Here is a 24,272-nt window from a genome sequence, read left to right as displayed (position 1 = left end):
ACGGAAAGCAAAATAAAGCATTAGCATCAGTGCACCCAGCTAGCCAAGCCTTCCTGGTGTACCAGCTATGGGAGAAGCCGCGCATATACTGCTTCCCTTTCTCGCTAGCCTGCTGTCTGATTGAGAGGTCAGGTTGATCTGGGCCCAGCTCTTTCACCCGAACTTTCTCTGACAAAGTTCTCCTCTCAAACGGATCTTGGAGGAGAGATTTCACCGAGTTAGGGTTGGGTCTTGGAGGAGTAATGTTTGCGCTCGCCATTGTCGTCTAGTAAAATGGCGCCACTGGAGCCCGGTCCTTATTTTATCAGGGCGAGCTTGGGGCGATAAAATAATCGCCCTCCTTGGATTCGAATTAAAATCGCTGATTAGCTACATTTTATGTCATACATTCATATCTTAAATTAGCAATTGGCTTAACTGCTACGTAGACCCGCCTCCTCGGGGCACTTTCTGTATCGCCCAGAGCTGACGAGGCGTTTGACAGGCAGAGGAAAGGTTGCGAATATGATTTTCTATCATATCTTACACATATTACTGTGTGCATTCCATATTTCAAACACACAAATATTGACATACTGATGTTTTTATTATTATTATTATTATTTTTATTTATTTTTTATTTTATTTTTTTAAATAATTTTATTTAAGGGGGCGGCGCCCTAGCGCCCTCTATCGGCCAGCCGCCACTGGTACCTACCAATGACTGTATTTGTGAGGAACCTACACACCTCTGCAACGTGGTCTCAGAGCATTTCGTATTATTCTGTAGGTAAATCTGAGACACTCCATTTAGTATGATATGTTAATTTTCGTATGATATGTATTAATTTGTTGATGTCTATCATCCCATTCATGTGATATGTTACGAATTACAATTCTTATGATATGTTATGAATTGCAATTCGTACAAATGTTACGAATTGTAATTCGTACAATATGTTACGGATTGCAATTCGTACAATATGTTATACATTTGCATAATGTACAATATGTTACACATTTGCAAAACATATATGTTACGCATTCCAATTTGATGAGGCTAACGCTAGCTACGTGGCTAGGTAGCTAACGCTAATGTTAGCTATCACTAGGGGTTAGGGTTAAGGTTAGGAGTTAGGTTAAAGGGTTAAAGTTAGGGTTAGAGGAAGGGTTAGCTAAAAGGGTTAAGGTTAGGGTTAGGCGAAGGTTTAGCTAACATGCTATGTAGTTGCAAAGTAGCTAAAAAGTAGTAAGTTGTTGCAAAGTTGCTAATAGCTCAAATGCTAAAGTTGCCCGTGATGAGATTCAAACACGCAACCTTTGGTTTGATAGACTTTTGCTTTATACTCCCACCCATCCAACCCCTTAAGTAACCTTCTATCATATGTAACCCATGTGTTTGATGTATTTGATACCATTCCACTAATTCCACTCCAGCCATTACCACGAGGTCTTCCTCCCCAATTAAGGTGCCACCAACCTCCTGTGATGTAACCATACCTAACATAACATATTATACTAATTTGAGTGTCTCGGATTTACAATTACTATGTTACGTCTAGTCTATGAGACCAGTCTGACCTCTTATGCATAGCCACAAGGGGTCGTATTCACGTCGTTAGATGGAAGCACGAGCCTACGCTATCAATGACGCCAAACCATCCAGGGGCGGAGCTAAATAAACAATAAGGGGATTCGATTATCGGGACGGGTTAACCCTGTGGAGGAGTTTACTTCGGGTGAAAAGTGATTGCATTCGGTTTGGAACCGGGCAGCCAGATGCCCCGTTCAAAACCCACGGCTAAATCTGCTCAAAACAAAAGTGATGTAGCCTAGGCTAGATTAAGCACCTGGAGTAATGAGTAGGATTATGTGTTTTCACATGCAAAAGTGATTGCTTTTGATAACAACGCGTTATCTTCCTTGCCAATGAAAACTTGTTTGAAAATTCGAAAATATATTTCATGGAAAAGAGATGTAAGTTTCTGTACGACGCACCATGCTGCCTTCTTGACAACATGACCGATTGGCGCAGATTACTGTTCGATTTGAGAAGGGCGTTCCTCCCGTCACGTCACGGGCCATAGACCGGTACACCGTGGCTCATGTAATATAACTCCCTCAAGGGTATTGTTGCGGGGTAATAATACTGTCCATTAGGGTTCTCTTTATTTAGGAGTGTGGGTCACCAATGGCATGTGAATTGTCTCTTTCCTAGCCTTAGCTGGTGATATGTGAAAAATAGATACATGTCAGGATTTGTATTTTATATAGCATCAGAGGCTGTTTTGAAAAGAAGTGTCAGACAAATGTGTTGCTTGTTCTACTGGCGGGTCGTTAGCCCAAGAGCATTTGAGCCCGCATTGCATGAAGCACATAAGAAAAAGTTGTGAGGTGACAAAACAAACTGTGGTTCGGTCTCAAGGTATGTAATCAATGTTTTGGGATGATACGTTTTGTCCGTTTGCAAGTTTGTTTCAATGTGTTATTCACCACATCGGTTTAGAATTTCATATTAATTAATATTTTATGTAGGCAGTCGAGTTTTCAATCTATGAACGTGGCTTATCTTCACCTTAATCATGTGTTTTTTATCCTTGTTTATAGGTTCATAAAAATATCCTTCATCAATGGCTTTTTTTGTGAAAAAGAAGAAATTCAAGTTTCAGACACATTTGACATTGGAGGAGCTGACCGCTGTGCCTTTTGTCAACGGAGTATTGTTCTGCAAGCTTAGATTGTTAGACGGTGGAGACTTTGTTGCAACTTCATCAAGGTAAAATGTTATTTTGTGCTCGCTGTGGGCATGAATTGTGCGCATGCCGCATGGGCAATACAGTAGCCTACAGAATAACCCAACTGCTGTCATAATGTTTTAACTTGTTAAATGCCTCATACCACTCTTACCCTATCATAACCCAAAATACAAGGTTGTTTTACTGCATTGTTTGTAAAAAATGTATTTGTAAACAAATGATGTTTAGATTCAAAGTAGCCTAGGCCTGACTAACATTGTCGTGTTGGTCTTATGCACGGTCAGTCCTTGCATCCATAGCTCCATCTATACATTTGAGTGGTTAGCCAACCATCCTTCACCTTTTATATCAGTGATTCCTCACGAAACAGTAGAAAAAAAGACCATGATGTTGGGGATTTTCACCAAATGTAATCCATAGAATAGTCCTTATTAGAAAGTATTTTTGACATATAGACATTTGTATCTAAAAGCATAATTGAGAAATAATTAATCAAAGTTGGCATGTTTATGAAATTCTGGCCTTACCCAGGCCTCCTTTTAAGACTGCATAATGTTTCATCTGTAGATGCTATAAAGCAAAAATTGGCTGTACCACTTGCTCTGTAATATGAGTAGTATTTTGATTTCAATAAAAAGTATTTTTACATTAATTTATGGAATATGGAAGAATATGAACATGAATATTGAAAATATACCACTTTTTCTATATATTGTTTTATATAATATACTCTACTGGCATATCAACGTTCCAGAATGCGATCGCTGCTGGTTTTAAAGTTATGGCCCATTTTATACAGAGAAATTGGCATATAGGCCCTGTGTAGCTCAGTTGGTAGAGCATGGCGCTTGCAACGCAAGGGTTGTGGGTTCGTTTCCCACGGGGGGCCAGTATGAAAATGTATGCACTCACTAACTGTAAGTCGCTCTGGATAAGAGCGTCTGCTAAATGACTAAAATGTAAATGCATAGTAGGCAATGTAACCAATCACAGCCCTCCTTTTAATTGTATCATTGTACATTCTACAAATCACCAGCAGAGGGACATCATTTTGAATCCATTTAAACCAGTGGTATTCAAAGTCGGGGTCGCGACCCGAACTGCAGTGGGGTTGCCAAAATGTACACCAAACAATAGTTATGTTTCACTATATTGGATCACTCCAATATATTGGTATCACTCCGCGGCAGAGGGATACATCTGAGGTGAGGATTTACAGATTTACTCCCGTGTACACTTGTGTCACGGCTGGGGTCCACCCCTATATATAGACACACGTTCTCTTTCATTTTCTCAGCGGATGTCCGTATGGTTGAGGTACAAACTTTCTGAAGTTCGCTTGGTAATATCTTGCGTGGAAGTATACTCACTGGATGTTTGCAGCCTGGAGCAGCTGGCCACATGGCCAGCCCCTCTTGAGTGCTCCACTCGCTGCGCGCGGTTGATCTGTATCTTCCACAAACTGTAATTTACCTTGCACAACTTGCCGACTGGCTTGTTCTATGTGTGTGTTGTGAATTGCTTTAACATGCTGCTCCCCACGCAGTAGGTGCGAGTTCTCTGCCTATTACCCTGCAGGGTTTTTCCTTGTTCTTTTCCCAGCAGAGTGTAAGAGTATTGTGGTGGGCTTTCCACTACGTTGAGACATTAACTTTGGAGTTCCTTAACGGATATACTTCATCATATGGTGCTGTTTTTGCTGTTGGATATTAAACTGGCTAGGTAATATTGCAGTTGGCGTAAAACAAAAAAAACAAATAAATCAAATCCATTACCTGGTTGCTGTTTTTTTTTGTCTGCCTGTTTTTCCCACACGGGTCTTCCCCGTTTTTTGCAGAGGTACTGGGTAATTTATCCCTCACCGGGTTCCTATTCCTCCAAGCGGGTCACGACATAAGCTCTCCCAGGGCGTCGGACCCCTGCTCCGTGGCCTTGTTGGCTTGGCTGAGTTTATGGCTTCCCTTTGTGACAGGTGTGATGGTGGCCTCCCCCCCCTGGGGATCCGCATACCTCGTGTATGCACTGCCTGTGTTTGAGCCACGCGGAGAGAGCGGTGGAGCGCCCACCCGAATGCCTGTTTTGTGTGGTGTTCTCAGAACGCCTGCGCCTGGCTCAATGGGAGGCCATGCGTGAGTGGGTCGGCCAGGTTCGGGCTCAGGCTGGGGACGAGCTCCCTCCCTCAGGAGTGGTGCGCCAGCGAGCTCTTAGTCCCTCTACTGGGCCCAGTACCCCTCCCAGGAAGTGTGGCCGGAGCCACCGCAGGCAGAGCCCATCTGCTGCCAGTCCTGGACGACGGCAGGAGTCGGACCGCTGGGACCACCTTGAATGGAGGACGCATGACCTGCGTCAGAAGGTTGATAGATTTGGTGGCGACGACAGCTGTTTCCTGTTGGCCAGTTATAGGCTCTTCCTGGGAGACGATGCTGGCACTGTTCACCGCCGTGAGCGGGGCTGACAGGCCATCAGAAGCCGGCAGCAGGGCTTCATCGCCCCCTGTGGCTCGAGAGGCTATGAGGAGCCTACTCATACCCAGTATGGAAATGTATGCACTCACTAACTGTAAGTCGCTCTGGATAAGAGCGTCTGCTAAATGACAAAAAATATATATAAAAAATGTAGCCACTGCACTGGACATCAGACTGGTGGACAGTGATGACTCTCCATCTGTCCCCATCTCTGCTGAGTTCCGCAAGGCCTTGCAGGAAAGCTGGGCCTCTGCCAGGGGGCGCTTCCGACTCACAGCAGAGAATGGACCATGGAGTTATGTTCCGGGCGCGGAGTCACTCGGCCTCTGCCATGGTCCTCCCAGACCGGGAGATTATAGGGCGGAACCCGTGACTGAAGCCGGGACCCCCCAGAGTCTTTGATGCGGACTTGAAAGCCACATATGGGTCCCTATGCTCTCTTGGCTGCCTTACCAACGTGGCCAATGCTGCTGCAGGCCTACCTGCAGACTCTGTTGCCCGGCTGCAGGAGGTTTCTCGCCTGCTTTTCCTGCTCCAGAGGGATGTGGCCCGCGCCAACGGACGGGCCATGGCGCAGGTGGTTACCTCCCGGCGCCATCTCTGGCTGGCCCAATCCCGTCTGCCAGCTGCTCTCCAGAGCACATTTGCCACTCTCCCCATCACCCCAGGGCTGACGTTTGGCCCAGGGGTTGATGACATTCTGGAGCAGACCGATAAGGTTCGTAGGGACCGGGAGACCCTGAGACGGTTCATGCCGCAGCCTCAGGCCCCACCTGCACCCGAACGACGGGGGGGTCCCTCTCCTGCCCCATCGCCTCGTACTGAGGGACGACAGCGGGGAGGGGCACAGCGTGCGGTGAAGCAACAACCTGTCAACTGTCACCACCATAGGGATGTGCCTGGGGGACCCAGGCGTGGCGCCAGAGGAGAGGTGGGCCCCCGGCAGGACCCCTGACACACCCTTCCCCGGCCTCGGCCGCTTCTCCCGGTCTCAAAGGGCAAAGTGGGAGGAGGGTGTGGAGTCCCCCTTGGTGTTGTCCACAATGCTCGAGGGGTACCAACTCCAATTGCAGGTGCTGGCCCCTGTCCTTCAGGGGCCTTCGTGTCACCACGGTGGTCGACCCCCTGAAGAAGAAAACCCTGCGGCTGGAGATCTCCTCAGTTCGAGACATCAGAACAGCTAGGTGGGTTCTACTCCACTTATTTTGAGGTCCCAAAAAGAGACGGAGGGTTACGACCGATTCTGGACCTCTGCAACCTCAATGGGTACTTGAAGGTACTGAAGTTCAACTTGCTGTCCCCAGCCTGCGTGTTGCAGGCCGTGTCCAGGGACCAGTGGTTTGTGACGCTGGACCTGAGGGATGCGTACTTCCATGTTCCTGTTCACCCAGCTCATTGGCAGTACCTCCGATTCGCTTTCGAAGGGACGGCTTACAAATTCATGGTTCTTCCCTTCGGCCTCTCCTTGGCACCCCGCACTTTCACAAAGTGCATGGACGCTGTCCTGGAACCTCTCACATCCCGAGGATTGTTGATCCTCAATTACTTGGACGATTGGCTGATTTGTGCCCCGACCAGGACCCAGCTCCTGTCTGACAGAGACACGCTCCTGACCCACATCGGCGAGCTGGGCATTACTGTAAACGACAAGAAGAGTCTTCTGACGCCCACCCAGAGTGTGGCCTTCATTGGCATGGAACTGGACTCAGTCCTTATGAGAGCATGCCTGCCCACCAGAAGGGTTCAGGTGATCTTATCTTGCCTCAACCACTTTCGGCAGGGGCGGGTGGTATCCACCCTGACCTGCCAACGCCTGTTGGGCTTGCTGACGGCGGCCTCTTTGCTGATTCCCCTGGGCCTGCTCCATCTCCAGCCTCTCCAATGGTGGTTCAACTCCCACCGGCTGCACCCGAAGCGCCACCGTCACCGCCAGCTGAAGGTGACCCGACAGTGCCTCAGGGCATTGTTGAGGTGGCGCTGTCGCTCCTTTCTCTCAGGTGGGGTGGAGATGCTGAGGATGTGCCGCCGGGAGCTGGTCAGCACAGACGCCTCCCAGATTGGCTGTGGGGGTGTGACCAAGGGCAGGTCAGCCAGCGGCTGTTGGCTACCCTCTTGGAGCGGCAGGCACATCAATACACTAGAGCTCCGAGCTGTACTGCTGGACCTGCGATATTTCCTTCCACATCTGAAGGGAAGACATGTCCTGGTGAGAACGGACAACACCACAGTGGTGGCTTACATCAACCATCAGGGTGGACTGAGGTCCCACCGTCTCCATCTTATGGCATGGGAGCTCCTTCTCTGGGCTCAGGGACGTCTAGCGTCTCTACGCGTAGCCTGGCATCCTGAATGTGGCAGCGGGGGGGCCCGCCACCTTGGGACTGGAGCCTACATTCCCAGGTGGTGCAGCACCTGTGGGACAAGTTCGGGAGGGCGCAGGTGGACCTGTTTGCCTCCCTGGGCAATGCACACTGCCCTCTATGGTACTCCATGTCGGAGCCACCAGGGCCTCTGGGCTTGGATGCTCTGGCTCACGATTGGCCAGGGCTGGAGCTTTACGCATTCCCCCCTTTTCCCCTGATCCAGGCTGTGCTGGACAGGACCAGGATGGCAGAGCATCGTCTGCTGCTGGTGGCCCCATACTGGCCCAGACGACCCTGGTTCCGCCTTCTCCTGTCCCTGTTGTCTGGGACACCTTGGCAAATGCCTCTGAGACCCGACCTGCTGTCTCAGGCTGGGGAAACTCTGTGGCATCCGAGACCGCACCGCCTCAGCCTGTGGGCTTGGCCGCTGAATGGCACCAATGGTCCATGTTAGGACTACAGGAGGGCGTAATGAACACCATGCAGAGCACAAGGGCACCGGCTACAACCGCGGCATACCAGTTGTGCTGGCGGTTGTTCTGCTCTTGGTGCACTGGTATTGAGGTTTTGCCCGAGTCATGCGGGGTGCAGTATGTCCTCCAATACCTCCAGGGCTTGGCAGCCTCTACACTGAAAGGGTATTTTGCCACTATATCTGCCTGCCATGTGGGGTGGATGGACAGGCCAGTGGGGCGCCATCCCTTGGTCTCCAGGTTTATGAAGGGGGTTCGTGGCCTGCGTCCAGCAAGGACCCACTCAATGGCGAGCTGGGATCTGGATGTGGTCTTGGCAGCTTTGGCAAAGCCGCCTGTCGAACCGTTGGAGTCTGCCTCCCTGAAACACCTCTCTATGAAGGTGGTGATTACTTCCATGAAGAGGGTGGGTGAGCTCCATGCTTTTTCTGTAAGTTTTGAGTGACCCCGGTGGGAGCAGTATATCTCTCCGCCCCAACCCTTCATTCCTCCTGAAGATTCTGTCAGACAAGCATGTGAACATCCCTTTTATCCTGTCTACTTACGACCCCCCGGCAGTGGCGGGGGAGTCTGGGCCTCCCTCCGGCATGCTGTGCCCTGTGCGGGCACTGGCTGCCTATGTGGAGCGGACACGGTCAGTGAGAACAACAGACCAGCTCTTTGTCTGCTATGGTGAGAGAGTCCTGGGGTCTGGGCTATCAAAGCAGAGGCTCTCTCACTGGATCGTGGATATGATTACGACAGCATACTGCCTGGCTGGCAGTGCTGGGATCTGTGGTGGCACATTCAACACGAGGTGTGGCTGCATCCTGGGCTCTACTGAGAGGAGTGCCCCTCGCTGATATCTGTGCTGCGGCCAGCTGGGCTTCCTCTTGCACCTTTGCTAGGTACTATCAGGTAAATGTGGCACCTCCCTCTGTGGTTGGTTCAGCAGTCCTGGGCGTCGCCTCCCCTTCCGGGGACTGTGCCGGGACCTCCCTTCCACATTGACGGCCCCTGCGTCTCGGTTCCGCACTGGGACTTCGCCGCTGGCTGGCCAGGTCCCTCTAGCACCGACTAAATCTGGGACGGGTATACCAAAATATTGGAGTGATCCAATATAGTGAAACATAACAAAGGTGTGACACTCTGGCTCCACGGACCTTGATATTTGAGCCAGGGTTGTTTAGTTTCATTGTTTGGGTGTATTTCTATGTTGGGGATTTCTGGTTGTGCATTTTCTATGTTTGGTTAATTGTTCTTGATTAGTCGTATGACTCCCAATCGGAGGTAACGAGTGTCAGCTGTCGGCTCGTTATCTCTGATTGGGAGCCATATTTATACTGTGTGAGTTCACTTTGTGTTGTGGGTTATTGTTTCTTTGTTGCTGTTAGTAGTATTCAGTATAGAACTTCACGGATCGTCATTTGTTGTTTTCTTCGTGGTTGCTTTAAGTTAATAAAGTCATCATGTTCACTCGCAACGCTGCGCATTGGTCTCCTCCTTCAGACGAGCGTGACAGAATAACCCACCAAAAAAGGACCAAGCAGCGCGTCCAGGAGCAAGGGGTCTGGACACAGGAGTTATGGAGGCCTCCTAAGGACTTTTGGACATGGGAGGAGATTCGGGCTGGAAAGGGTCCTTGGGCACAACCGGAGGAACATCATCGCCCTCGTGAAGAGCTGGAGGCAGCTGCAGCCGAGAGGAGGTGGTCTGAGGAGGAATATCACCGCCCTCGTGAAGAGCTGGAGGCAGCTGCAGCCGAGAGGAGGTGGTATGAAGAGGAAGCGCGGAGTCGAGGCTGGAAGCCCGTGGTTACTCCCAAAAAATTTTTTGGGGGGGGGCACATGGCTTGGGCGCCTGGGCAGCAGGAGGCTGCCACAGGGAGAAAAAGGAGAGAAGGCTATCGGATTACGGGGAGCCATTGGCGAGTAGAGGGAGGGAAGTTGTGGTGGCACGGCATGAGAGACTGAAGTGTGTTCCCAGTCTGGTCCGGTCCGTTCTTGATCCCCAGTTAAGGCCAGTGGTGGGTGTTCCCGGTACGGTCCGGCCTGTTCCTACTCCACGCACCAGGTCCACGATGTGCGTCGCCAGCCGGCCTGAACTGGCCGTCTGCCCAACGGGCGCCTGAACTGCCCGTCTGCCCAACGGCGCCTGAACTGCCCGTCTGCCCAACGCCGTCTGAACTGCCCGTCTGCCCAACGGGCGCCTGAACTGCCCGGCTGCCCAACGCCGTCTGAACTGCCCGTCTGCCCAACGCCGTCTGAACTGCCCGTCTGCCCAACGCCGTCTGTACTGTCCGTCTGCCCAACGCCCGTCTGAACTGCCCGTCTGTACTGAGCCTGCAAAGCCGCCCGTCTGCCATGAGCCTTCAGAGCCGTCCGCCAGACCGGAGCCGCTAGAGCTCTCCGCCAGACAGGATCAGCCAGAGCCTTCCGCCAGACAGGATCAGCCAGAGCCTTCCGCCAGACAGGATCAGCCAGAGCCTTCCGCCAGACAGGAGCAGCCAGAGCCTTCCGCCAGACAGGAGCAGCCAGAGCCTTCCGCCAGACAGGAGCAGCCAGAGCCTTCCGTCAGACGGGATCAGCCAGAGCCTTCCGCCAGACAGGATCAGCCAGAGCCTTCCGCCAGCCATGAGCAGCCAGACCCGTCAGCCAGCCATGAGCAGCCAGATCCGTCAGCCAGCTATGAGCAGCCAGATCCGTCAGCCAGCCATGAGCAGCCAGATCCGTCAGCCAGCCATGAGCAGCCAGATCCGTCCAGCCAGCCATGAGCAGCCAGATCCGTCAGCCAGCCATGAGCAGCCAGATCCGTCAGCCCGCCAGGATCCGCCAGATCCGTCAGCCAGCCAGGATCCGCCAGAGCCGTCCTGCCAGGATCCGCCAGAGCTGTCCAGCCAGGATCCGCCAGAACCGTCTAGCCAGGATCCGCCAGAGCCGTCCAGCCAGGATCCGCCAGAGCCGTCCAGCAAGGATCCGCCAGAGCCGTCCAGCCAGGATCCGCCAGAGCCGTCCAGCCAGGATCCGCCAGAGCCGTCCAGCCAGGATCCGCCAGAGCCGTCCCCGCCAGGATCCGCCAGAGCCGTCCCCGCCAGGATCCGCCAGAGCCGTCCCCGCCAGGATCCGCCAGAGCCAGCCAGCCAGGATCCGCCATCTAGTCAGGTACTGCCCCTTAGTCCGGTACTGCCCCGTAGTCCGGTGCCGCCCCCTTAATCCAGTGGGGTTTAGTTGGGGGGTGGTCATGAGGAAGGGAATACGGAAGCGGATAGTGACTAAGGTGGGGTGGGGACCACGACCTGGGCCAGAGCCGCCACCAGGGACAGACGCCCACCCAGACCCTCCCCGAGACTGTATGCTGGTGCGCCCGGAGGTCGCACCTTTAGGGGGGGGTAATGTGACACTCTGGCTCCACGGACCTTGATATTTGAGCCAGGGTTGTTTAGTTTCATTGTTTGGGTGTATTTCTATGTTGGGGATTTCTGGTTGTGCATTTTCTATGTTTGGTTAATTGTTCTTGATTAGTCGTATGACTCCCAATCGGAGGTAACGAGTGTCAGCTGTCGGCTCGTTATCTCTGATTGGGAGCCATATTTATACTGTGTGAGTTCACTTTGTGTTGTGGGTTATTGTTTCTTTGTTGCTGTTAGTAGTATTCAGTATAGAACTTCACGGATCGTCATTTGTTGTTTTCTTCGTGGTTGCTTTAAGTTAATAAAGTCATCATGTTCACTCGCAACGCTGCGCATTGGTCTCCTCCTTCAGACGAGCGTGACAAAAGGTTACGTATGTAACCACGGTTATGTGAGCTATATGGATCACTCCAATCCTCTACGGTGCTAGAGGCGCCTCAAAAATGATGTTGAGAACGTGTGTTGCGGCCATGGGGTCTATATATAGGGGCGGACCCCAGCCGTGACACAGGTGTAAATCAGGTGTAAATCTGTAAATCCTCACCTCGGATGTATCCTTCCGCCGCAGAGTGATACCAATAAATTGGAGTGATCCATATAGCTCACATAACCGTGGTTACATACGTAATCTTCATTTTTTGGGGGGTGACGACAAAAAATTAAGAGTACAGATCATAGTATACGACAATATAGAAACGTTTTTGAGAAAGATAATTTGAAAGATACAATTTTATTGAGTACATTTATTTAATGGTTTCTTTTCATTTTGATGAGATGAAAATGCAATGAATTGAAGGGTATTTGTTGATGTAAAAATGTAAATTGATCGATTTTAAGGTTTTGTAATAAGATTTGGGGTGGGGTCGCAATTAATACGTAAGGGAAAAATGGGATCCCCAGAAATTCTGGTGGAAAAATTGGGTCCCCGCTGAAAAAGTTGAAATACAACTGATTTAAACATTCACTCTGTTGGTAATGCTTACAAATTAGATCATACAGTGAGGGAAAAAAGTATTTGATCCCCTGCTGATTTTGTACGTTTGCCCACTGACAAAGAAATTATCAATCTATAATTTTAATGGTAGGTTTATTTGAACAGTGAGAGACAGAATAACAACAAAAAAATCCAGAAAAACGCATGTCAAAAATGTTATAAATTGATTTGCATTTTAATGAGGGAAATAAGTATTTGACCCCTCTCAATCAAAGATTTCTGCCTCCCAGGTATCTTTTATACAGGTAACGAGCTGAGATTAGGAGCACACTCTTAAAGGGAGTGCTCCTAATCTCAGTTTGTTACCTGTATAAAAGACACCTGTCCACAGAAGCAATCAATCAATCAGATTCCAAACTCTCCACCATGGCCAAGACCAAAGAGCTCTCCAAGGATGTCAGGGACAAGATTGTAGACCTACACAAGGCTGGAATGGGCTACAAGACCATCGCCAAGCAGCTTGGTGAGAAGGTGACAACAGTTGGTGCGATTATTCGCAAATGGAAGAAACACAAAATAACTGTCAATCTCCCTCGGCCTGGGGCTCCATGCAAGATCTCACCTCGTGGAGTTGCAATGATCATGAGAACGGTGAGGCATCAGCCCAGAACTACACGGGAGGATCTTGTCAATGATCTCAAGGCAGCTGGGACCATAGTCACCAAGAAAACAATTGGTAACACACTACGCCGTGAAGGACTGAAATCCTGCAGTGCCCGCAAGGTCCCCCTGCTCAAGAAAGCACATATACATGCCCGTCTGAAGTTTGCCAATTAACATCTGAATGATTCAGAGGAGAACTCAACTGGACAACTTCACCGCATCAAAGGGACGATGGACGGGGCCATGTACCGTCAAATCTTGGGTGAGAACCTCCTTCCCTCAGCCAGGGCATTGAAAATGGGTCGTGGATGGGTATTCCAGCATGACAATGACCCAAAACACACGGCCAACGCAACAAAGGAGTGGCTCAAGAAGAAGCACATTAAGGTCCTGGAGTGGCCTAGCCAGTCACCAGACCTTAATCCCATAGAAAATCTGTGGAGGGAGCTGAAGGTTCGAGTTGCCAAACGTCAGCCTCGAAACCTTAATGACTTGGAGAAGATCTGCAAAGAGGAGTGGGACAAAATCCCTCCTGAGTTGTGTGCAAACCTGGTGGCCAACTACAAGAAACGTCTGACCTCTGTGATTGCCAACAAGGGTTTTGCCACCAAGTACTAAGTCATGTTTTGCAGAGGGGTCAAATACTTATTTCCCTCATTAAAATGCAAATCAATTTATAACATTTTTGACGTGCGTTTTTCTGGATTTATTTGTTGTTATTCTGTCTCTCACTGTTCAAATAAACCTACCATAAAAATTATAGACTGATCATTTCTTTGTCAGTGGGCAAACGTACAAAATCAGCAGGGGATCAAATACTTTTTTCCCTCACTGTAACTGTAAAAGTAACAGAGATCCCACAATATATAGAAAAATTATAAAAATCCAAACTATTATATTTTCAATATTCATGTTTTATATTTTTCTATATTCATAAATTAATGTAAAAAAACGAGTTTTGGAAATCAAAATACTACTCATATTACAGAGCAAGTGGTAGAGCTTCATATGATACCAATGTTTGCTTTGTAGCACCTACAGATTAAACACTATGGAGTCTCAAAGCAGGCCTGGCTAAGGCCAACATTTGCGAACTTTGATACAAATTTTCTCAATTATGCTGTTGGATACAAATGTCAAATATGTCAACAATCCTTCCTCCAAATGACTATTCTATGGACTACATTTTGTGAAAATCACCAAAATCATGGTCTTTTCTTAGGGGGGTTTCGTGAGGAATCACAAAAACCAAATGGCTGAAAAACAAATTAAGGGTTTGTGGCTTGAATATGGCAAGCCATTGATACAGCATTAACCTCCAAGCTCTGGTTCAGAACCAATCCAAGTGGGTCAGACTGGTAACTGGGTCATAAGAAATAATTGAGTTGGAGAAAAGCCCTCTGCAGACATTTGTCTAAGCTCTCTGTCCTCCAAGTTGTACATTTCCATTCAAGTCACATACAATCCTTCCCCTCCCCAACCTCAACACATCAACAGCTTTTGTGTCTTTTCCATGTTGTCCCAGACAGAGCGGAGTGTAGTGGTTGGAGTTAGAGTACATTTACCAGGAGGGATTAGCTCACTTTGGGCAGACAGGGTGATTTGTAATGGTCTTGATCTAGCACCCTTTGTAGTGACACCACTACTGACACCTTCCCTAAAACACACAAAATGAATTGTACAGAGCTTTTAGGAAAAATTATGAAAGTAGAGACTGTAGAATGCTGTTGCTCTTCCTCTCCTTCAGCTACACACCCAAGCACTGGCATACTAACACATGGTGAAATAAAACACACCTTTATGTGAGGGGGGCATTGTTTATTTTAGTAATATAAATGGGAACACAGAAGGAGTCAGGTATTTGATCTGGGAGTGTTTGTTGAAAAGTAGGCTGGGGAGGAAAGGGATGCTCCTCTGGGGTTTAAACAGTGTTAGGTAGAGGGTTGTGTGACTTCAGATGAAGGGTAGCTGTGCAAAAACAAGATGATTAAGGGGAACCTGAGTTATTTCAACAACAAAAAAAACTGTTGGGATCTGATGTCATAAGCATTTGTCACGTCACATTTTTCCTAGATACACTACATAACCAAAAGTCGAACATCTCATTCCAAAATCATGGGCATTAATATGGAGTTGGTCCCCCATTTGCTGCTATAACAGCCTTCACTCTTCTGGGAAGGCTTTCCACTAGATGTTGGAACATTGCTGCGGGGACTTGCTTCCATTCAGCCACAAAATTATTATTATATAATTTTATTATGTTATATTATTACAAAAGCATTAGTGAGGTTGGGCACTGATGTTGAGCGATTAGGCCTGGCTCACAGTCGGCGTTCCAATTCATCCCAAAGGTGTTCGATGGGGTTAAGGTCAGGGCTCTGTGCAGGCCAGTCAAGTTCTTCCACACCAATCTCGACAAACCATTTCTGTATGGACCTCGCTTTGTGGACGGGGGCATTGTTATGCTGAAACAGGAAAGGGCCTTCCCCAAACTGTTGCCACAAGGTTGGAAGAACAGAATCGTCTAGAATGTCATTGTATGCTGTAGCGTTAAGATTTCCCTTCACTGGAACTAAGGGGCCTAGCCCAACCATGAAAAACATCCACAGACCATTATTCCTCCTCCACCAAACTTTACAGTTGGCACTGCATTCGGGCACGTAGCGTTCTCTTGGCATCCGCCAAACCCAGATTCGTCCGTCGGACTGCCAGATGGTGAAGTGTGATTCATCACTCCAGAGAACGCGTTTCCACTGCTCGAGTCCAATGGCGGCGAGCTTTACACCATTCCAGCCAACGCTTGGCATTGCGCATGGTGATCTTAGGATTGTGTGCGGCTGCTCGGCAATGGAAACTAATTTCATGAAGCTCCCGATGGACAGTTCTTGTGCTGACGTTGTTTCCAGAGGCAGTTTGGAACTCGGTAGTGAGTGTTGGAACCGAGGACAGACGCTTTTTTCACGCTACGTTCTTCAGCACTTGGCAGTCCCGTTCTGTGAGCTTGTGTGGCCTACTACTTCGCGGCTGAGCCGTTGTTGCTTCACAATAACAGCACTTAAGAGTTTACCGGGGCAGTTCTAGCAGGACAGGAGTTTCACGAAGGTTGCATCCTATGACGGTGCCACATTGAAAGTCACTCAGCTCTTCAGTGAGGCCATTCTACTGCCAATGTTTGTCTATGTAGATTGCATGGCTGTGTGCTCGATTTTAAATATATGTCAGCATAGGGTGTGGCTGAAATAGCCGAATCCACTAATTTGAAGGGGTGTCCACATATATTTGTATATATACTGTATATAGAGAAGGTTAACTGTCCATGTCAGCCCCCCCACTACCAGCAGGACTGCACACGGTCTTCCAGGACATTTCAAAGATGTGTCTTTTATTAATATACAGCCTAGTGTCCTTTGAAACTTTGAATTTGTTATTGATTCCATATTACCAGTCAGGTTCTTCCACATCAGAATAGCTAGAGCATGTCCCGTGAGGAAACCATTCCTCTGGGCTTTCAGATAAGAGCTCATCTTTCTCCACACACTGTAGAGAACCTTATGATGTACTATGTCCTAACTGAACTTCTGAACTGTGGCCACCCTGTGTCCCAAGACTGTGTATGGCTTTTGAAAGGGCACGAAAACAAACTAAAGCATCATGATAACCCTAACTATAACTGGTCAGCGAATGTTTCTCTCCTATACTTGTCATCATTGATAAACACAGAGTTAAAAAATAATGTTGCCCTCCACTCCCTTTCCCATGCAATGATACAAGACCCTGGTGTGCTGAAGTCTGTTTTTTAGCATTTTATAACAGGTTGTCTCCATCCAATCTGCTTGAGTTATCTGGCAACTCTGTCTCTGATTATCTCTGTTACCCGAGTGCAGAAAACAAGGGCTTCTTAGAAACAGAGACTGATTTGGGGGGGGGGGTCCGACTGTCACTGCTAGAGATGCCATGTTATGTCACAGGGCCTGGGGAGTACAGTACACAACTCTCTTTGTTCTGTTGTTGTGTCTGAAATAGTTCTGAAATCCATGGAGTTTGACCAATGGGCCATGCTTCCTTAGTGTGGAAATGCTTCAGTCCTATTGGTTGTAAGCAGGGGGGCTCACATGCTGTTAATGTGACTCTGGAACACAGGAGTTCCAAGCTCAGAAAAGCTCCAGCCCATTTTTGGGTCTTCTAATGAAGGTCTTGCTAAGAGCTACACTACACACTGTATATTGCTTTCTGTGCTGAATTACCACTGTTCTTCATGCCAAATGTAGAAGGGAAAACAGCCCAGTAGCTGCCAGCGAGCCATACATTCCCCTATAGGGTTTTGGCAGAGGAAGAGACATTTGTACTCCCTGCATGTGTTTGTGTTTTAGCACCAATATCTGTTTTGTTTGAGTCTAGCTTTAAGAGCCAGCAGTGAGCATAGTGGGTTGTTTGATGTGGCAGTGCAGCCTGATTGGATCCATTTCCTGAACTGGATACGATTTGGCCTGGGCTGCATGGTACAGACATGGTGGGGAATGTTCAGGTTCCCTCTTCCCTGCCTGCTGCACACAGCCAGCTCTCATTCTTGATTAGCAGAGGACAGATCTGATCATGGAGAGGGGAGGGGGTTATAGGGACAACTGGATGGAAGTAGCAACATGCATGCCCCGCCCACCTGAGGATCTGTCTTTTTCAGCCATCTATTTCCTGTGTTTGAGGGGTGCAAAATCCACTTGTCACTTAAATCATGCTGGATTGATTACTTTCATTTTACTCCTGCGACTCTTTCATACTCTTGCTTGTGCCTGTAGTTTTTTCCCGTCAACGTTACGACCACGGAAATGTTTGTAATGACCTGTCAAACACACCCCAGTAACGGCTGAAATGGACTCAATGGAACACATTGTCTTTTCGTTGCAATGACCTGTCAAACACACCACAGTAATGGCTGAAATGGGCTCAATGGAATACATTGTCTTTCCGTTGCATCATCTCGACACTTACATCACAAGAAAGATAACTTTATTTTGATGGGTGTTCATTTTTTGTGGAATTGATTTTTTAAATAATTTATTACAGTTGAAATATTTACAAATTAGATGTGCTGTAATGAAAGCAACTTCCGAAAATGTACACTCGGATTATAGTGATATTAGGTCTGATCTCGCAAACAATGTAAAGTATGCATACAGTAGATAGGTGTAATCTCGAGCCAAGTGTGTTGATTTTTAATCAGAGGGTTTCCTGCTATTGACACACTTGTTGAATAATGCAACAGAACGTTACAACAACAGTAATTAACGAGGCAGTCTAGACAGGGCAGGTGAGTGCAGGTAGGCCTAGACAGAGCAAGTTTTTGGTGATGGCAGCCCTGTTCCGCCCCTTTGTTAATTTATTAATATATGCAAATATACCCAGTGTATTTATGCAAATGAGGCACATCTACATTTTATTTTTATACACAATATTAAATACCTGATACCATTCGAAAATGTGCATATATGAGTGCATTCTAAGAAAAAAAAAAGTGAATAATAAATTGAATATCTGAATTCCCACCAAAATCCCTGAACTCCATTAATTATTTGTCTGTGCCAGTAAAATGTTTTATGTGCTATAATTCAGCCAGTATCCGATGGATTGAACAGTTTGGAGTATCTTCATTCGTTGTCCAACTGTTGCATTTATTAGAATTGTTTATAAAACCTTTTTTTAACCATTTTGATAACCGTTGCTAATGAATGAGTAAGAGAAGAGTGGAGGAATTGGAAGAAGAGTGAAATGAGCGGACGTGGAGGTTGACTCACTGGGACGGGCTGCTTTCCAGCTGTTTCCTGTTTTCCCATCACCTCTTTTGCCCCATCCATAGAACAGAGAGGAAGGTCTGCCACACCTCTTCTGGTCTTCGACCAGGTAATCAAGAGGAGCATCCTGTTTTAAAATGGCCTTCACTTTCAATTAATTTACAGTATACGTGCTAATTTAGCGTTAGTGCAGGCTACTGACTGTATTTTGTATTGAAATGCCACATTGCCTACATTTGATAACTGCATTAATGGCCTGGACTGGAGCCTCATACACCTTGATTAGACTAGGGCATTTCCATGTAAAAGGACCCATAAGCACCAACATGTAAAGTTCATAGGAGCATGTCAAATATCAGCTAGGAATAATATTTATTATTATTATTATATATTTTTTTATTATGGGATTTATACATATTTCAACCATTTTCTATCCTAAATATTAGGAATAAGCAAAGGCTTTGATTTCTGGTCAAACAGATGGAAAAGGGGTATTGGAAAACATCTACCAGAACAAGTCTTAAAGGGTATTATAAATACATCAAAACACAATAATTTTGAAGTAAAGACCCCTGCCAACTAATATCAACACTTATTAGTTTTGGAGAAATGATTTACCTTGTTTAAGAATTGGTAACAGAACTTCTGAAAAATCAGTAACGGAATTACTGCATTTGAATTGGCTACAATGGGAAATCATATTAGTCACAAACCACAGTTGGGTCACCTGCAAAGGAAGTGTTAAAACAGTCTGGACAACCCCTCCCTCCACCTTTCTGCTTCGCTCTCTTCTCTCTCCAGTTAATGTCACCTCTCCCGGCTCTTACTGACACCTACCCATGAGCCCTTTCTTTGCATTTACTGTAACCAGCATCCTTACCCACTGAGCACCGACCGATACCGGACATCCATGGATGTTGAAAAGTAGTTTGATATTTGGTCAGTTCGCCCTGCCTTGATTTCAACGTCGACAGATGTCGTTTTTGGTCCGGACTGACCTTGATTTGGCCCAAACATAGACGTCAATGAGTACGGTTACATTCACACAATAATGCGATTTATTGTGGATAGTCAGATTAATATAATAGTTTGATTTAAAATGTTTACATGCTTTGCAAGAAGAACGATTCCCCTAATAATCCTGTTTACATGGACACATCTGAAATCAGGCTACCTGGTGGCACTGATAAATGCAGAAAATCGCCAATCAAAATAAACGTTCTACCACAGCGAACATGTTATTTTTGGGAAGCATATTTGATTCTGAGTTCGTACATACAGTTGAAGTCGGAAGTTTACATACACCTTAGGCAAATACATTTAAACTCAGTTTTTCACAATTCCTGACATTTAATCCAAGTAAAAATTCCCTGTCTTAGGTCAATTAGGATCACCACTTTATTTTAAGAATGTTAGAAGTTTACATACGCTCAATTAGTATTTGGTAGCATTGCCTTTAAATTGTTTAACTTGGGTCAAACGTTTCGGGGTAGCCTTCCACAAGCTTCCCACAATAAGTTGGGATCATTGTCCATTTGGAAGACCCATTTGCGACCAAGCTTTAACTTCCTGACTGATGTCTTGAAATGTTGCTTCAATATATCCACATAATTTTCCTTCCTCATGATGCCATCTATTTTGTGAAGTGCACCAGTCCCACCTGCAGCAAAACACCCCCACAGCATGATGCTGCCACCTCCGTGCTTCACGGTTGGGATGGTGTTCTTTGGCTTGCAAGCCACCCCCTTTTTCCTCCAAACATAACAATGGTCATTATGGCCAAACAGTTCTATTTTTGTTTCATCAGACCAGAGGACATTTCTCCAAAAAGTAAGATCTTTGTCCCCATGTGCAGTTGCAAACCGTAGTCTGGCTTTTTTATGGTGGTTTTGGAGCAGTGGCTTCTTCCTTGCTGAGCGGCCTTTCAGGTTATGTCGATATAGGACTCGTTTTACTGTGGATATAGATACTTTTGTACCTGTTTCCTCCAGCATCTTCACAAGGTCCTTTGCTGTTGTTCTGGGATTGATTTGCACTTTTCGCACCAAAGTACGTTCATCTCGAGGAGACAAAACGCGTCTCCTTCCTGAGCGGTATGATGGCTGTGTGGTCCCATGGTGTTTATTCTTGCGTACTATTGTTTGTACTGGAATTTTCCAAGCTGTTTAAAGACACAGTCAACTTAGTGTATGTAAACTTCTGACCCACTGGAATTGTGATACAGTGAATTGTAAGTTAAATAATCTGTCTGTAAACAATTGTTGGAAAAATTACTTGTGTCATGCACAAAGTAGATGTCCTAACCAACTTGCCAAAACTATAGTTTGTTAACAAGAAATTTGTGGAGTGGTTGAAAAACGAGTTTTAATGACTCCAACCTAAGTGTATGTAAACTTCCGTCTTCAACTGTATGAAGTTCGTGTGTGAAAACTACTTCTACTACGCATACATTCATTTGTTCCGAACTCACTTCACTCGCACTAAAGAGGGAGGCTCGCTCGGCTGGTGCTAACACATGTGCAGATCAAATACACCGCTGGAACGCTGATTTAAGGTGTTTACGTGTCCTAATAATTCAAAGATTGCTCAGAAAACCAGGTGTTTTAATCAGCTTATGCTTCGATTTTGACCTTACGCCGATTATGATAAGCTGAGTAAGGTGTTTACATGACTATTTCATAATCTGCCTACTTCCATAATCCGTTTAATATCTAATGATTTGTGTGCTTGTAAACGTACTCAATGATTGGTTCAGATTATGAAATCTGAACCAATCATAGAAGTCTATGTTTCACAAGTTTGGAGAGTACAGTAAAGTTTTAAAAATAAGTGTTGAGTACAATAAAGTACATTTTAAAAAGTTACTAGAGTTGAGTATACTAGAGTTGAGTACTCTATAACGTACTGAACTGTACTGTACTCTACTATACTGTACTCTAGTTTGATGTCCAAACCTGTGAAACATACACTGAACAAAAATATAAATGCAACATGTAAAGTGTGGTCCCGTGTTTCATGAGCTGAATAAAGGCCCACCCATGGCTGCACCCCTGCCCAGTTGTGAAATCCATAGATTCGGGCCTAATGAATTTATTTCAATTGACTGATATCCTTATATGAACTGTAACTCAGTAAAATCTTTGAAATTGTTGCATGTTGCGTTTTTATATTTTGTTCAGTGACTGAACCAAATTTAGTATTTTTGTGGGGCGGAGTTCATTAAAATAATAGCCAGTGTGTAGAATAATACCCTAAATGCAAAGGAGGATATTGCATATTTCTAACTTTGTGTACCTATTTAGGATACATGAAGAGAATGACATTCATATCCATAATTATGCATTTCTGTGTAGTACAGGATCAGGGACCCATGATGAAATTCTGTTACCGCAATTCTGTTACCGGGTGTAAATGCACTTCACTTACTGTAGTTCAATAACCAACAGAGATTTTTCAAAGTCCAGTATAGGCCCAGTGTACTATTCTATCATGGCCTGAAGTCATTGTTGACTGAAGCTTCCTCAGCTCTCCAGACTGCTCTCGCCCAGCTCTCCACACTGCTCTCTCCCAGGGCTAGGCTGTTTATCCGAGTGCTGTCAGGGGCCAGTGGCTGACACAGGCCTGCTGCTGTTTTGTGTTGCTGCTGGAGAGGGCCTGATGACAGCAGCCAGCCTCTGGGACATAATGGGAGATAAGGATCCTATAGTCAAGCATATCTGACTGAGTGAGTCATCCTAAGATGGGGTACAGTAGGGGGTGACAGTGTACTGGAGAAGATCTGCAAAGAGGAGTGGAACAAAATCCCTCCTGAGATGTGTGCAAACCTGGTGGCCAACTACAAGAAACGTCTGACCTCTGTGATTGCCAACAAGGGTTTTGCCACCAAGTACTAAGTAATGTTTTGCAGAGGGGTCAAATACTTATTTCCCTCATTAAAATGCAAATCAATTTATAACATTTTTGACATGCATTTTTCTGGATTTTGTTGTTGTTATTCTGTCTCTCACTGTTCAAATAAACCTACCATTAAAATTATAGACTGATCATTTCTTTGTCAGTGGGCAAACGTACAAAATCAGCAGGGGATCAAATACTTTTTTCCCTCACTGTAAATTAATTCCTTTTGATATAGCTACTAGTGGATATGACTGTGATTCCATGTGGTGAACAACTTTTTGTTCCACTTTGACTTATTTCCTTTTTTGACAACAACATCTGCCGCGTTGTGTAAACGTTCAATCCGTTTCAGTCAATAGTCATAGTTCTCACCCTTTTTCCTTTTCCTGTGTGGTTTTATTGCCACAACTCCTGAATTTTCCTTTTGAGTTTTGTTATCTGATGTGTTTGTGTAGTTTTGTGATCACTTTCATTAACTCGCTCTGGATCTGGATGTAACAGGTCATGCTGGTGTTGAGAACTGGGCTGTCTTCAGTGAGGATTGTCTTTCAACATTGTTCAGATATTGTGTAGCTCCTCTTGTTTTCTCAGTATCGTTGCGTTTATTTGGTGAGATCCATGTTGATTACTCCCTGTGACATTGTGGCCTTGTGTATCTGTGAACTGACTACGAGAATGTCTCAGATACCTCTGTTACAATGAGTTTGGTTGTTAAGTGTTGTCTCCAGCCTCCCCTGAACCCCCCGCTCTGTCTCTCTCCTCAGTGCTCTAACTCTTTCACTCTCGTTTTGAATGAATGCTGTAGTCGGGGATTTGAGGCGTGTGGTTGCCATGGTGGTTGAATAAAGCCATCTGGTATGTGGAATGTGGCTGAGAACGTTTTCAGAGACAGACTGAAGGGGGGGCAGTGATTAGTGTGGCGCTCCTGATAAGAGCTAAACAAGTGTGTGTGGCACGGCATAAAGAACCAAGGCAAAACATAAAGGGACGACAATATAAATAACCTATTAGAGAAGAAAAATCTAAAATGGTAGTGAACAAGAATACTTGCATAAAAAGTGTTTTAAAGCATTTATAGAATGTACAAGATTAATCATTGAGAGAGGAAATGGGGAACTCTTGTATTTTAGGCTACATTTAAGTATGACCGAAGGATTATAGTCATGCAATTTGTTGGAGTTTGTGTAGGCCTACTATTACTAAAGGTTTGTAGCCAATCAAATAGCTGGAATCTGTTTTTGTAATATATAGCAGCAGTAGTGGAGTTATGACTTGTTTCTTAACAGTTTCTCAAGTAAACAACCATTTTATTTGGCCAAATTTGCTTAACACACCATAGCTGGTTTTCAGTCATTCCTGACCTAAAGTAAGAGATGCATAAAAAGAAAAGGGAGACTGGGAAGGGAGGAAAAAGTGTTACTGGACGTGCAGTGTTGGTGAGAGTTGCAAAAATATAATGGGTGAAGGGGAGTGTTAGCAGCAGCTGCCACCAGTTTGCACTGATCCATAACCGGCCGTTAACACTAAACAAGCCGTACTCGCCTAGCCACGCTATCCTTGCCATCGTC

The 24,272-nt window shown here is 46.2% G+C and overlaps 1 protein-coding gene across 1 annotated transcript in view; it reads left to right on the top strand.

Annotated features, from left to right (window-relative positions):
• Positions 1-2,126: 2,126 nt before the first annotated feature.
• fam102aa (family with sequence similarity 102 member Aa) overlaps positions 2,127-24,272 on the top strand; it is a 32,469-nt gene continuing 10,323 nt past the window's right edge. Inside the window, exons 1-2 of the mRNA XM_045226961.1 lie at positions 2,127-2,404; positions 2,587-2,755. Coding sequence (XP_045082896.1) covers positions 2,610-2,755 — 146 coding nt within the window. The 5' untranslated portion in view covers positions 2,127-2,404; positions 2,587-2,609. The remainder of the gene's footprint in view (positions 2,405-2,586; positions 2,756-24,272) is intronic.

This window comes from Coregonus clupeaformis, chromosome 18 (assembly GCF_020615455.1).
Source record: "Coregonus clupeaformis isolate EN_2021a chromosome 18, ASM2061545v1, whole genome shotgun sequence".
In the NCBI taxonomy this organism is placed as follows: Eukaryota; Metazoa; Chordata; class Actinopteri; order Salmoniformes; family Salmonidae; genus Coregonus; species Coregonus clupeaformis.
Note: the sequence above shows the minus strand (reverse complement) of the source record. Positions and strands in the feature narration are given on the sequence as shown.